Source organism: Varroa destructor, unplaced genomic scaffold (genome assembly GCF_002443255.2).
Source record: "Varroa destructor unplaced genomic scaffold, Vdes_3.0 BEIS01000004.1, whole genome shotgun sequence".
Taxonomy (NCBI): Eukaryota; Metazoa; Arthropoda; class Arachnida; order Mesostigmata; family Varroidae; genus Varroa; species Varroa destructor.
Genome location: NW_019211457.1, coordinates 26,351,498 through 26,367,554, shown reverse-complemented (window position 1 = coordinate 26,367,554; position 16,057 = coordinate 26,351,498). Strand labels below are relative to the sequence as shown.

The 16,057-nt window shown below is 42.7% G+C and overlaps 1 protein-coding gene across 4 annotated transcripts in view; it reads right to left on the bottom strand.

The window, feature by feature from the left end:
- Nucleotides 1–194: 194 nt before the first annotated feature.
- Nucleotides 195–16,057, bottom strand: part of LOC111249969 (solute carrier organic anion transporter family member 4A1-like) — a 41,793-nt gene continuing 25,930 nt past the window's right edge. Inside the window, exons 1-2 of one of the 4 annotated variants that reach the window (XM_022804481.2) lie at nt 7,117–10,092; nt 195–2,864 (exon numbers count right to left, since the gene is read on the bottom strand). In XM_022804481.2, the coding sequence (XP_022660216.1) occupies nt 455–2,593 (2,139 nt within the window). In that variant the 5' untranslated portion in view covers nt 2,594–2,864; nt 7,117–10,092 and the 3' untranslated portion in view covers nt 195–454. Of the gene's footprint in view, nt 2,865–3,668; nt 3,889–3,959; nt 4,268–7,116; nt 10,093–16,057 lie in introns of those variants that run through there. The other 3 variants (XM_086986991.1, XM_086986992.1, XM_086986990.1) reach the window with 3 other exon arrangements.

Genomic DNA, 16,057 nt, shown 5'->3' with positions numbered 1-16,057 from the left:
CAATTTATTAGTAACTAACAGTTACTGCAGGGCTTACGGTCACGCTTTCTCTTCGTTCCGCCTCTTTCGTTCGTTTCTTGTCTTTTGTGCTTCATCTTTTATTACCGGCTCTATCATGTCGTAACTTATTTTCCAAGTAATATCACGCCACCTTTGCCTGTTAACATATCACACTCGCAAAAAGGCTCTCACAGTAACGGGTTGTGTTCGCTTCGTTACTTATTTGTCTTTATTTATTTAGTACTTATAGATACAAACGACTGGTGTTTCGGTCAAAAGTGAATTTGGGCATAGAGAGAGAGGGCTTCAAATTTACCACCGCCAAGCCATCATGTTTATGGAAGTCTGTACTAACTGTTCGTCAGTCTATCCTGTTTTTTTTTAGAGATAATACGTGACGTTCACACGTAGTCGTCGAGCAGTGCCGGTCATTGTTTGCTCTTTGTCGATTTGTTTATGTTTTCTCTTCGTTTGTCGGTATCTTCAGCGGCGTGATTTGGTCAGTGGACGGCGCTGTTTGTGACGAAGTCTTCGAGAAGAGGCACGCTAGCATGAAAAAAGCCAGCGCGAATGTCTTCACGATAATCATCAAATTGAACACGTTTATGGCAAGACGTGAGTTTTCGTAGATCACGCAATTGCCTGTCGCTCCTGAGCCACCACATGGCTTCTGTTTGAATAGGACACAACTAGAATCGACGACCTTACCGAACAGTAACGGGCCGGGTATAGTGCCGAAGAGTCGAAGTGACACGTAGTTAATACCGAGGGCTAGTGTTTTCGAGTCCTCAGGCACCGATTTCATCATGGACAAAAGCGACGGGGTGGCTACGAGGAATATAAAAAATAAATATATGAACATTGCCACACAGAATATATACAAAACAGAGCAGGGCTTCGGCTCGCACGGCCGTGTGAGGCCTTGACCAGCTTCCAATTCAATATCGTCGAGCTTGCTTGTACGATTGAGTATGCACGAACAGTTCGAGTAAATGACATGGCCGACAGTTTCCATCCGGCTGTCGCTGCAGCCCGCGTGACATGGAGAGTAATAGTTGACGCCGTCGGCGCCACAAGTTGGCTCGAACGTATTGTGAGTGCAACGACACATCGAATTGCAATCCATCAGTAAGTCGGTATTCGTGAAGTTGGCATATAAAGGTCGAAGACCTCGACGCGTCATATACTCGCGAGGTGGACACGAGTCTCGGAAAGCAAATGTCGCAATGAACGGTATACACGCGATTAGCGTACATATGCGTATGACGACGGCTGGTCGTGCATTCATTTTTCGCGTCAGGTATCCTCCTAGGATGGTACCGCCGAACGCGCTTGGTACGGCTACAACGCCGAGGACTGCCGCGGCACTGTGGCCCGTCATACTGAATAGTGTCATAAACAATTTTACGCCAAAGCTCAAATAGCCAGTCGCCACGAACGTCTCGCTGGCGGCCGCTAGCGATAACGTGATAAATATCGGATTTGTTAATAGGAATTTCATGTACTGAAGAAACGTTTTGTCCAATTTCTCGTTCGAGGTATCAGACTTCTTACTTGAAGGGGAACCATGAATGGTTGCCGTTTTCAACGGGTCCATGATTTTCGGGAATAATGCCATTGGGAGCGTGAGACCTATGCAAATAATACCGGCAATCAGGTATCCAATCCACCAGTTGCCAACCCATGTTTCGCTGCGGGCCAATGCCCCCGACGAGAAACTGCTAATATCATGAAGATTTTCCGGAAGTGAGGAGAAATACCCGCCTAGCATAACACCGCACGCAGGACCTAAAATCGCTGTTGCGTAAAACGTAGCAATATACAGTCCCGAACGTTCGGCAGGCGTGTTATCGTCCAGGTACGCTACGCCGATGGTATAAAATGGCGATGAGCCCATCCCGTGCAGGATGTTCGCAATAATAAATATCCATTTGTAATTCTCTAAATTGGTTTCGCTTTGCCGGCACGCTGAAGACTCAAATCCACACATCAATGACGAATGGCTGCCCCCATTGTGTTCATGAGCAGGGGCAATCCAATGTGGAAGCGTAAATAGAAAGTATGAGACAGTATTTATTAGTCCGCCAAGGGCGAGCACACGGGGTCGGTGACTCTCTGCTAGTAGATAACTCACTGGAGTGATGCAGGCGAACGAGGCAATATTGTAACCCGCATAGACGAGACCAATATCCACCGATTTGAGTTCGAATCGCCGTTCGATATGCGCCGATACCGACGTCGTGATGCCGTTGTTGATGAAGCCCTGTATATAGCCCATGCTACAGAAGACAAACAAAAACCACTCGACGGTTTTAAACCGCTGCAGCCACCGCAGGCGAAAACCAAGGATGCCGCACATTTCATCTTGTTCACCCAGAGACGCGATGGTCGCTCGTCGACCATTATGCATACGGAATTTCGGCAAAGAGATGCCGAACGCCGACAGATGTGCTGACTCCTTAGAGGACTCCTTTCCATTGCTAATTCCTATTGCTCCTCCAGTTCCAGGACCTCCAAGTTTTGTGTCCTTTGTGATTATCGCCAAATCAGTCGTGTTGGTCGCCGGTGGCTCACCATTGGCCTGCCCATTCATTGTGGCCTGCCGTCAAGACAAAGACACTGCACTCTGCGTCACCGAACGCGGCGATCGCGGGGTTGCTGAGCTCGGTTGGTCCTGGCACATCCTTCTTCAGTGTTGAGCGTACCAGGCGTCGAAGGCAGCCTGTGCTGGCGATAAATGCAGAGGCAAGGCTGGTAGTCGTTATTACCTCTGCCCTTCAAACCAGCGTGCCCGGTTACTCCAGGACGGCGGTAAGGCTCCACTGGCTCCAGCCATGCATGACGGCCTCAACGAACGTCGCCGCCTGCAAAATGGAGTCAACAAGATCCACCAAGTTAACGCTAGCAATCTCTTCTTGCAATAAAAAAAAAATGGTAATGGACATCGATCTAACAAAGTGGAACGTCCAGTAATCAAAGCTGGACGGCTGCGTTAGGCCTGCGTGAATATTTATAAACTCAGCGATAGTCGATAAACCGTATCCGACCGGTCGGATGGCTTTACAATGCTCGAAATAAATAACAATTTAAAATGAGAAAACCGTCGAAGGCTATCAGCGAGTCCGTTTTTATTAATAAACCATAGACTACTTAGTTGTAAAAGTTCCGTCAAGATTCTCGCAGTCACTCGTTGGTGTCGGAAGCGCCTAAAGGCGCAAAGTAGTGTGGATCAACAAGTGTTCAAATGAAACGCTTCGATCCGCCGTAATCCGCCATAATTTTCTGTGCTCACTATACCCCAATCAGAGTCAACAAATGAACACATCGACATGCCACGTTAGTTTCGCATTCATCACCTATCCTGTACCGTACGGTTCTGCCGAGATTGCATATCCATTTCTCAACGTGCGGTGACCGATACGACACCAATCAATTTATTGTGCTGGCTTTTCATTCTGTCTTCATTAGTAATATCATCCCTCAGCCCACTCGTCTCGATGCACTCGGATTGTTACTGTCTGTTTTGAACATAGCCCTATGAGTTATTACAATGAGTCGACTGACTAACTGACCCGCATGAGGTGAGGTGGATATGAACGATAGATACATTTGTGGCCTACCTACAAACAAAGGCAAATTTACGCAAGGTCATCATGATATCCTAATACCTGCTGACAGACGCTACTGATGATCAGCCTTAAGGAAAATTCTTCCATTAATGAAAGCCATCCCATTGCAAAAATCCAAGACGTTCTCTACCGCTCCGATCCTCCACGCCAGCAACTACTAATATCGAACGACATTGTCACCCAATCAATATTAAGGCTAACCGGCTTTCCTTAAGACATTCTCTTGCCTATAACACCGGGCAAGAGAATATCCACAATCGTTTTGTTGCTGCATATAGAAGTACGGCCTGATCCAATCATTCGTAACTAAAATGCCAGCAAAACGCGCACCGATATTGTTTTTTGTCACCGACGCCCTTGTTGACGGTGTGCATCGAGCTGTGATGACTGAAAGAATTTGGTCAGTGGACACCGACGTTTACCACAGCGCCTTTTTGCCAGGTGGGCTATGCGACCACGGCATCGCGACTTGGCCCGTCGCGCCCAATACATGCTAGTGGCTAGTGAAGCAACATCCGGAAGCGAATCGAGTCGAAGGCGAGTGTGATCTCGCTTCAAGCCGATGAAAAAGACCAGTTGTCTTCATTTGGTCTCTCTGTTTAAATTTGATAAACTTCACAGAGAGCGAATTGAAACGGTTGAAGGATGGTGAAGTTCGTAGGAGCTCGATTTATGCAAGCGCGGGGAATCTAATTGTCATCTGGCTACATAGATCAAGATTAGGAGGAAAGAAGGAAGACAAAAAAAAAGACGACGTAAAGGACCGGAATGATATAGGATGAAAGGGGAGATCATTTTGGAGAGGATAAAGCAATGACCTTATCCAAAAGGAAGTCCCACGCGACGCAATGTTTACTTTGGTGACTGTTGGCACAAATGCGCGGTCTGTTAATCTGTGACAATGTGAGCAGCTCGTATGTTTATTTCTCGTACTGGCGACGTATTGGATGCGTGTCCGGTGCTTTATTTTGCTTGCTGTTTGGCTTTGTTTTTTCTGCCGATTTCGACAAACAGTATTATAGTATCTTAGTCAGCATAGTAAACGAAACTATGGTACATATAATCCCGCCCTTCTATCAGCATCGCTTGCTTCTACTATCCATCTGATTTCAGCATACCTCGAAAGCTGTGACTTTCCAGTTTTGTCTACAAATAACATAATTTCTGTAGCAACTGTCATGGCCCATTGTAGCCGGTGAATAATTTGCCATAGACGCGCGCTCATTTGTTTTATCTATCTTCTCTGACGAGAAAGGTCTGCTTAGCGCTCAATACTTCGCACGGGCACTTCCAGCGTTTGGCATCTGACTTGGTGTTCTAGCAAAAAAACATTTATTCACTCGTATAGCGCATAGGCGGTCGTAAGAGAAATCAGAATATTAAAACAAGTTGGAAGGGTAGATAGCTGAACAGGCAGACTCATCGGTTAGCGCAACAACTTGTGCAGGTTCATTTCTCTCTGTTCAGAATTCATTGAACCACCTTATTAAAAAGAGGGTTCGTCATCTATTGATTTTATGGTGTTCAAACGAAACAGAGCCTTGGCCAAGTTCAGCGCCATCGTGAGGCATTGTTACAGAGCTAACTGGTTGTGGTGGGTCGACATTTAGCGAAGGGCGTAAAACTTCACGGAGAGTGAATTATACCGTCCAAGCTATTAGGGGTAAACGAGCTGCTTTCTCCTAGCATTTTTGAACTATCACTTCGAGACAAGCATTTTCACCTATGCGCGTGAATACTTTCACATGATACCCATTATAGTTTGACGTGACAAAAAATACAGCCATGCCTGCTTGCTTATCAGAGTTTGGACCAACTCAAAAAATTTAGAGAGAGAAAATAATGTACTTATGTTTTTTGATTCGATGCAAAGTGTGATACAGACGTATTGGCTTTGAGGATATTTGTTAGTCGCGAGAAATGTGTGGGCGGGTTTACATACTTTCTTTAAGCCAATTGTCAATTGAAAATAAAACGTGAAACATTTTCGAGATTTACTTTGGAAGTACGGGAGGCATGTGAACGTCCTCAGCCATAGACCCGTTTCGAAAGATCTGCTGTCGTGAATTCCATCAACGAATGCTATTTCGCTTAGTTAAAACAAGAACCAATCTAATGATCATCACTATTTCCTAGTACACCGAACACTGCTTATCGCTTATAATGCAGAGCCAGTAGATTTAGTCCGGTCGGAAAGCCGCCGTTTGAACAAAGAATAACATGAACCGGCCTACTGGTACGCTTCTGGTTTTATACAATGCCAGTGCAAAATGAACGATGTACGCCTCGAATAATTATAATAATCGTTCTTATTATCATGATACTAACATTAATAGTATTACATAAAGTACGCGACAACGCCGTGCCGCGACAGCACACTTGTCGGTGCTATTTTACAGTGTAACTTTTACTGCGGTCGCGTCGTCTATTATCTAACAAACTGTATTTCATTTTCAACTATTTTGAAACAGCTACTTAGAATCACAGGCCTAATTCCCATAACTTGCAGTAGTAAGCCTAAGTTGTTAGAATTTACGATGACTCAATCGAAAGTATCATGATAATTTTGATCACCTCTGTATCTGCACTCACTTGCCAATCGATGTGTTAATATACCAATATATGAGGGTCTGTTTAGCCAGTGGTATTAATTTGCGAATCGGTACTTGAGTGCCCAATAGGCCTAAGCAAGTTCTTGTAAGAAATCATAGCGTTAACGATTCATTATTAGTGTTAGTTATATCGTGTACAATAGATATCGCTTGCTCAATTTGTTACAAATGACCTTCTACCGTTATATGGACGATTGATTATAGAAGCAAACAGAGTTTACTCGAAGAACAAGGGGACCGAGCTGCCTAAATCTTGTCGGTACGGCTGAGTAACGTTACACTTAACTTCGTCCCAATAAACAACCATTCCATTGCGACTATCCATGGAGTAGATTGGTTTCGTGCGATAGCCTTGCCCCTGTTTACGATAGCTTTTTTGATTTTGAAGATTTCGCTGGCAATATACACAACGTAGCAAAAGCGACAAGTTTAAGCGAATCTAGTAGGACTCGACATGTTATCATTTAATGGTTATGGCTATATACAGCCAAAATTAACATGTTAGCGTCTTGCACACCTTGGGCTCCGAGTATAAGGCGGACGTTGCGATTTTGTCAAACAACTCGAATTACTGTGACATAGCTATTATATGACGATACAGTATGACATGTTACCAATGCCCCGCATACGATAGAATTCGCCATCGCATTGCCTTTGTAGAAGTTGCCTTTTAAAACTATTAAAAAGTGTACGACCTTTTTTTTTTATGATACAATGATGTTTATTTTTGGCCTTACATCGTGTTGACTATGGAAAATTACGCCCACGCATTAGCAGGCCCGCATCCAACCAATAATTACTAAAGGAGCCGAAACAGCATAATCTTTACTTTATTGTTATTTAACGCCGCTAACGGCCCGCCAAAAACAACTTACTCAATTGATTTTTCCTTCGTTGAGGCTCGCTGACCTTCTGTAATAGGTGTGTCGTCTTCTCGACCTGTCGAAAGGCTATGGTAATTCTAAACTGTGTGTCCACGATTAAACGATTTATTGTAATACACTGCAACTTCAAATTCCAATTGCACGCCAACACAGACACATACGAAGCTGTTTTCGGTTTTTTTTGTGTACTCGGAACACGATTTCTGTACCCGGTTGGATTTCGTCTGAAGTCCAGTATTTTCAAGTAAAATGCCGTGCTTCGAAAAAAAAACTTCGATTGAGCCACACGTTATATCTGTCGTAAAAAAACACCGGTTAATTAGGTGTACAACTGTCTCGTCAAGCTATATTATAACTGTACCATGTACCTATATAATCCAATAGTAGCTATTCATCGAGAGACATCGATCACCATTTTGACAGTTCAAGCTTTCCAAGAAAAATATCCCATTCTGATGTTATATCGTTCTGGCTTGCAGGATTATTTCTTAATACAGTCACAAGCTAACGACAGGTTCACCAATGCTTTCTGACAGACCCATTCATCACTGTTGTACTGCTTCCTATTACTTGTGAGCTCCGGATCAAATCCTCTGAGTGGCAAGTATTATTGTACTTCACTTTCCGCACTCTCCGAACAGTTCGACATTCTGCGGAGACACAGTACCCATTTTAGGGTCACCATTACCACCATCATCACCAGCAACGATAACAGGGCCCAAGCTCACATCAGCACCCGTTGCCGGCTTCGCCTTTTTTTTATTAAATCCTAACAGATTTCAGTGTTTACGAGACACATCCGAGTATTCACGTAAACACCACTCACACCACATAGTCGGTCTGCACTTGACTTCGACGCGTTTTAGTTCGTGTTCACCATGCAAGAATACAATTGTCGTTTACTTCTCCACAGCGGACTGTCGCTCTACTTCATAGTCTAATAATCCACTATTGTGTGTTAGCCAAAGCCCGCCCTCGGCGTCTTTAGCGCTTGAAGCAGGTCCTTGTCGATTGGCTAGAACGACCATCCGCTAGTTTTACATGTTAATACGGCTGTTGTTTGTGGACTAGCCTACTGTGTTTGGACTTCTGGTTCGTTCGCGAACCGCTTTGCCGTAGAAGCACTGCGACGTTTACTTCTGCCTCAAACGGCCGCTTCTGATGCTTGCGTCTCCGCCAGACCCTTCTTGGTATTGGCGATGATGTCCGCTTGTGCTGCTGCTCGTTCGTTACACTTCTACGAGCAGTTCCACGGCAATAGCAGGAGAGCCTACGGAGCAGGTATGGCACCGCAGCTTAACTTTGACTTCGCATAACAACAACAGCCGCGGACTAGCAGTATTAATTGTGTGAGCGGTGGCTGCTGCTGAAGCTGTTCATCGGCCTTCTGGTAGCAAATTACCGTTTGCTCTTCAAGGTTTGCTCGGCAATGGCCGTGCTGTTGGATAGTTCCCTGCGGCGATGTGTCGGTGACGGGCATTCGTAGGGGGCAGATACGACGAGCGGCAACTCTGCCACCATTACTAGCACGTTGACGTTGAAGTCAACGATCATCATCAGCGTCATTGCCGTCGATGCCGTTGTAATTGGTGGTACGTAATCTGCGTCCCGTGACCTTGGCACTGAGAAGGACTAAAGGGAAGGGTGACACAGAGAGGGCCTACGGTAGTAGCTTATGTTACTATAAGAATAAGGCTTTAGCTGTTACTGCTGCTAGCGAGCTGGGACATGGTAAATAATAACAATGGAAAGATCAGACAGCAGCAGCTGTATCTATAGTCAAAAGAGTTACAACGTCCCAACATTTGGTGAGGGATATGGTTTTGCCGATACTGTAAAGAATATGGGCACCCAATACGATTGACTAGTTGATCTACTCCGGTATCAGATTGGTGCAATTTAGCATAACGCAGGACAAAAAGTCACTGTCTTTTCTAGAGAAATGTTTGCAGAGAAGAACTGCGGATCAACGAAATACTATAGGGGACAGGCAACGCGTGACTGACGGATACCTAGACCGCGGCTAGTTGCAAAATTGAGAGAAAAGCTATTTTCCAAATCAAGGTAGTAGATATTTTTGGACACTTTGGATGACCTGGCTTCCTACAGGAAAAGCGTCAAACAAATGATTTTGCTATAGTTTATTGAGCTAAAACGGAGACCCAATCATATTGATGATATCGCAAATATACGAAATCACATAGATAATCATTAACACCACATAAAGTCTGGTAACTGACATCCAATTTACAGTACAATCCAGCAAGAAGCACTAATTTGTAGGAGAGTCGAGACAAGTTTTGGAAAAAGGAGGTTGCAGTAGGGAGGATATGTCCGGCGCATTAAATACAATTACTAGGAAAGCTCCAAAAAATAACGCGGAACTCCTATTTGGTTACCTCGACTGATGATCCTGGTAGAACAGTCATAACCGATGTACCGATACGAGCCTTTCTGATCGGCCGAGTAAGGCCAGTCTGAACCAAAATTAGTAGAAACCACTCCGAAAGTTTCAAACCTGCGGCCAGACTTATTATAGCTTCTACTCAACTTGGTTTCAGCAAACGTGACCCGTTTCACAAAGTTTCTCCGGTAACGGTCTGGTGACAAGCGTCTTATATCGCTATTCTGTGTCAAGCGAGGTTGCTGCTTAGAAGATAGCTAACTTGAGTGGATAACGTTAAATTGGTTTGGAACAGCTCGTAAGTCTGTCCGGGGAAAACATTCAAGCTGATTTAGGAAAGCCCAGCGATGGATGTTTACGGCTGACGACATCGCGAGCTAGTGACGACAACATCTTATTATAGCAAACAACGACCAAATGCTTGACAGTACGTTCTGAAATTGGGCTGCACATGCCGAATAGTAAAACGCTACCTGGACGGACGATCAAGGAAAGAAAGGATCCGATCTGGGGAATGCTCTCTTACCCCAAGCTTAGTTCAGTTTGATTCGCGGTTTGATAGAACACGTTTATGTATAATGCGTTGTCCTTTAAAATGCTGCCTCTGTTAATATTCATAAAGGTAATAAATGCAATCCTTTAATAAAAAAAAACGCCACTAACTATCGCAGATCTTTTCCAGGGCGGTAACATTTACTCAAAAATACCTAAAGCAGCTAAATAAATCCTTGATTTATTTAGTATTGATTCCACTGCTTGCCATTTGTATTTTTCAAATACAAATTTATATAGAATCCCTGAAAAAAAACATACATATTTTTGTATTCAAATCATGCAACGGCCAGTTGTACCGTCTTCCAGAACCGGCCGTATATATATATATATATATATATGCAGGATTAAGCCAAACACAAACAAGCAGCCGTAGGAACTATAGCTTTATGATAGAAAGAAACGTGAGTGAAATGCTTTGCGTTTTTCGGTCCTCCCGTTAATTTTTATTTTGTACAAGTTCTCATGGCCGGAAGTGAATGTAATAGCATGGTAAGAGCATTCGATTATCATTTAACCCACTGACACTTCCTGTACGTCAATTCCAATAATGCTCAATCAAAATAACCAATTTTCGATGGTCTTTTGATGGCATGAAGCTCGATGACGATGTGATAGCGTTTGATTATGTAAACCTTAAAAAGAAATTAAAAAAAAACAGTAAAGTTGACCGTTTGCGGTAGGTTTGGTGGACGGGGATACTCAAAAACATTTAACAATATTAACGTGTTTCAGAGCTTTCTAAGCGTCAGTTCGTGTTCGGTATCAACAAAATGAAGCAGATATTATTACTATTAGTGCTGTTCCATACCTGCGGCTTTTACTAAATGAGCTTCTGTATTTAGTGGTCTACTTAATGCCATTTATACAAGCACGTAGAAGGCAGCACGATCAGTCCGAAAGGCTTTTGTGGGTGATCTTTGAACTCATTCAACTTTTTCTGTGTCTATACGAATAATCGTTATAACTGTTTACGTGGCAAGACTGAAACAATATTTATATTTCTCATAACTGGGTAAGGTATCTACCAGCTTTTAGACTAGCGTCTGCCCGAAGGAACAGAGTAAACAGGAGATTAACATTAAAAAAAAAAAAAAAAAAAGGCACATATATAAGGAGAGTATATATAATAAACACACAGTATAGATTTCTGAACTTCTGTAGACAAGTTAGTTTTCGATAAAGTATAAGGCAGATTTTTGTTATGTTGTCATTGCAAATATGTGAAGCAAACACCTGATAGTATTCGTTGTACCGCCTAGCCTCTATATCATAATTCGAAGGTCGCCTAGTTGTTTTGAATTTCCGATCGATCCATTATGGTGTTCTAGGGCCAACGATCCCTCCAGCCAGTCCAGTCATTGTGTCTGTTTAACACGAGATAACATCCAATTGTTCCACAGGTTTATGCTTCTTACCGCACAATTTGCATGAGCTGAGATTTGTTTAGCAGTCGCATATCAAACGCAACGCAAATTAAGAATATATCCAAATAAGACGACCTGTCTACAAACCTTCTTTTAGGCCACATTGGAAATTCTGTCAGACGAAACGGTTTACATAGCTAATCACGTATTATTATTTTGAGCGTTGTTTATTGCTTTTTGAAGGCGTTACAGTTATGTTGTCATTCATTATTCCAAATACTGCAACCAGTTAGTATTATAAACAACAAACCGCTTATATGTCAAGCTATTTATTACACTCTGAAGCCCTCTGAATGACCTCAGCAGAGGCGTTAGTTCCTTCGGTCATTATTTTCTTTTTATTGTTGCTATAGGCCATAGACTACCGAAGGAACCGCTATATCCCTCAATATAATAGCGCAGCGGGAAAACTTTCTAACAGCAGTCCATGATGACGATGAGAACCGTAATGCAGTTTTATGTGTCTCCTATGTCCTGTCAACTATTCTTATTGTTTCACCTACTGATTCTCCCAACGCAAAGTACCAGTTCACCTATTAATCACTACATACATATATAATAATCGCACGTTAACGACGGGTTATTATATTTACATAACGATTGATAGTGAAAAAGTCTTTTTTATATTAATATAAGTTTCAAGCAAGACTGTCGACCTTTTCAGCGGTTCGGTCACATTATCGCCAGCTGACTCTATTTTTTTTGGAGAGAAAATCGCAGAAACTTATCAAATAGCGGACAACACAGGTTCATCTTTACCTGACCATTTTTCTCCACCTGATAGCGTGATCTCACGTTTTTACCAAGTAAAATATACCTCGTTGTTCGTTTGCATGTCCCATTAGTTTGTGTGTGTTCATCCTTACATTAGTATTCTACATTTGAATATACTACGTTACTTCCCTAACTTACCCCCCACCCTAATATGAAAATCGCCGTGTAAGTCCACGTACGTTAACATAACTTAAAAGTTCTCTGGAGAGCTTTGCTAGAGGCTAACTTGCGGTAGCACGAAAATCTCTGGCAGACACAGGCATCTGTATGCATCGTTTAGTTCTATTGGCTCTCACTGGTTCAGGCAGTAGCGTTGTTGTTGTTGTTGTTGTTATTGTTGGTCGGCCCGCTTCAACGTTGCTGAGTTCACTCGAATAAAATAGAATAATAAACACTTGAAATAGGTTCGTTCAGCCAGACGACAGCGACCCAGTAGCAAAACAACAAGCAGACGATAAGAGGCGCATAAATAGTTTAGAACTCATCTGGAAATACTGGTTTCTGCTTTCGTTGATGTTGATGATAATGACGACTATGATGGCGTTCATACAGTCGATCAGAACAGTGATCTTAACCGATCCATTAGCGTTTCCCTATCTTGCAGCTCTATTGTTACCGACGTACCTCCGAAATACCCGATATCTAGTTAACGTCTCAGATCCATTCTCAATGTTATTTTAGCATATGCAGCGGTGAAGACAGTATGTTGGCGAAGTGTTGATAGCTTCAGTATTATAGCAGAAGTTGCTATAATAACAATTGAAACAACAGTAACAGGAACTGTAGTAGTAACAGTGTCATATCATCCTATAGTGTTATGATGGGATTATATGCCCGACACGTATCGCCTAGCAGTGTACCCTAGGCAGCGCCGGTATTCCCACTCTTTTAGCTCATCGGCAAACTGGCTAGTGCCTATTCCTATTAGTGATCGATTTAGCGTAGAAAAGTCCTGATTCATACAGATGCCGGTAACTCCCATTGCTGTGTTGTACTAGTCAATCAAGAACGTGTTTAGTTTAGTTGGATCTGATCTACGCGAAGCTCGCGAGCTTCAGTGTATGCGTAGCTTTGCGCTCGGTTATTATGCATATGTATATAAGGGAAAGTGACCGGATGGCTCAAGCAGTAAATACGTAGCAATATTTCAATGCGCCTTATGCAGCGATGAGGTTCTGTATCCTCGGGATGGCTCACCACAATGAACCAGTTACTTAATCGTCCGTTCACACTGACGGTGTAATATAAGTGTGAAGAATCCGGTCGTAGAAGTAAGAGTTTTCATACGTATTATCAACTGTTCAATATTTACGCATCCAGCACTGGTGCAGACGCGCGACAGTAGACGCTTTGTGGTTGACAATAACTATGAGCGCTCATTTTCCTCTTAGGATTAGACTATAGGGCGGTCTTTCCCTGATTCAACATAATTTCTGTTATGGAATTTACAGAAATTCTGTTTTACCCCCTTGTCAAGAACTATCGCTGTCTTATTTATCTTGAGTGGTCTACGATTACATATATGGACGTCTCGGTATCACGCGTTTTACGTACAAAACATTGAACAGATCCTTAAATAAATAACGTAAAAAGTTAGCTTCATTCGATTAAAAAAAATTGTATAGACATCTATACGGACACCTAAAAACGAAGTTGATACACTTCGTTGAAGGATCCGCGAAGGGCTTCGCGTATATAGTATCCAGAACAAATATTTGATATGCGAAGTTTCACAAAAGTATGAATGCTAGCTGCTTTTTACTAGCCAAGTTTTGAATAATCGCTAGAAGTAATCAGTGGAATTAATGACACTGCACAAATACAATCGAAGCCTTCCATAAGCTCGTCAACAGCATTAGATCCCGTATAGTTCGACGAATGTGCATTTTGCTTCAAAATATAGCGTTTTTTCTGCATCGTGCGTCTTACGGACAATGTTTGGACGTCATGCTAGCCGCATTAGTTAGCTCAAAATACTGTGGCACCGTTTAGTTTCTCAGGTTTATTTTTAATCGTATCATTCGCTAGCTTCAGAGGTTGACAGGGAGGATCCTATTGTTTCTATTTGCTTATTGCAGACTGGCATGCCATGATTACATATGCATCTATATATATATTAATTAGCATGCGTATATAATGATGTCCTCTCACGGTTGCATCCTTTGGCCGCCTAAATGATGGTGGATGAAGCCGACCAGCATTTCAATCGGCTTCTGACGGCTGATGAGATCCTCTGTCACAACAGAACCAACTGTCTTCGACATTATTCTCTCTGAAAAGGATTAGACTCAGGCATCAGCTGGGCAATAAACTCATTGTTCCCGGGCCTTTCGGTTTGACCGATCTTTGCGTCCCTCGTCCTCAGCCTCGGCTATTCACTCAACAGGAAGTTAAAGGCCGACCAAAAAAATCGAACACTTTGTTCTAGGCAGGCGAGAAAATGTCAGTCATGGTCGTCCTGTTGTTGACTGTCGTACCACCTCGCTAGCCTGCCCATTGGAAGTTCTATACAGTATTTTTCTGTCATTGATTTTTTCCTTTTTCTAGCTAGTTCGTTAACTTACTTTGTTTCGATCGATGGCAGTCATTACCATCAGCGTCATCATTATAGTCAGAGTTATAACATTACCATTTGACGCGGTGGTAAAATTTACGAATTTAATTTTCTTTCAGTTGTCAGCAAACACCAAACGTCCCCCATCGACTATTAAATAAAACAATTCTGTGTCGGTCTAGTAAAGTGCTTCCAGTCTTGAGCATCCTGGAAGGATTCTTAAGGAGCATATAGATGAACAAAGACCTTCCGCACTACCGCCCATAATGCTGTTGTTGGCCAACGACTGCTGTTCGACCACTTTGGCCCTGATCATATTTTTCTTTACAGACGCTTGGCTATACGCTCAGGGATTTTTACAATCGTGCGTTTGTTTTAAAAAATCATCTTCGAAGCAGATGCTGTGATGCACATGAGTTTGCTCGACGCATTCGATGCTGTAGGATCATTTACTAACGCAGGGCTGCAGTGAGGATGCCACTGATATAACGCGCTGACCGTTTGGTGTTTTATGTCACAGCAGGAGAACAATGCAGTGTAACAATTTCCACCGAAAACATCTATTTACTGAAAAAACGATTGCTTTTTTTTGCAGCTCACGTTGAGTCAAGTCTTCTATTGTATCTGCACGAGGAAAGGTAGGAAACAGGCAGAGTGTAGAAGAGCGTAACGATTCTGCCATATTGTCGCCGTAGACTAGCTGAATGCCATCTCACGCTATAAAAATCACATGGCAGAGAGATAGTTGAAAAGATTGCGACAGAAGGGTATCCATCTTCTATGAGAAAGTAATCAATATCTAAAAGCGTCGCCAATCAGAGGAATCGGAAGCGAGGCATCTTGGCGACAAACGCGGTCGTTGCCGATGGAATCTAGGGGTCTGAAGAGCTTCATAATTTGAAGAGGCAAAGTCCGTTGAGTAGTTTGCTCTCTAAGAATGCAGAAGTTAGCGGTTTATATAAAATTAGGATTACGGACCCATTTGAAACGTAACATAAAGAAGAGCTCACAAAGATATTCGATACGGCAGTCACAATGAAGAAGCACGTTTAGTATGTTAAGTAGCGATCTAATAAAAGCCCACAAGTGATTCAAGCTGCAGAAATTGTACAAATAAATAGAAAATTAACCCATTACACATGAGGGGCCAGACTAAATAAGTATAACAAGCAACTCAGTGATCTGATGCGCACAGATTAGAATCCAAACCAATTTTATATC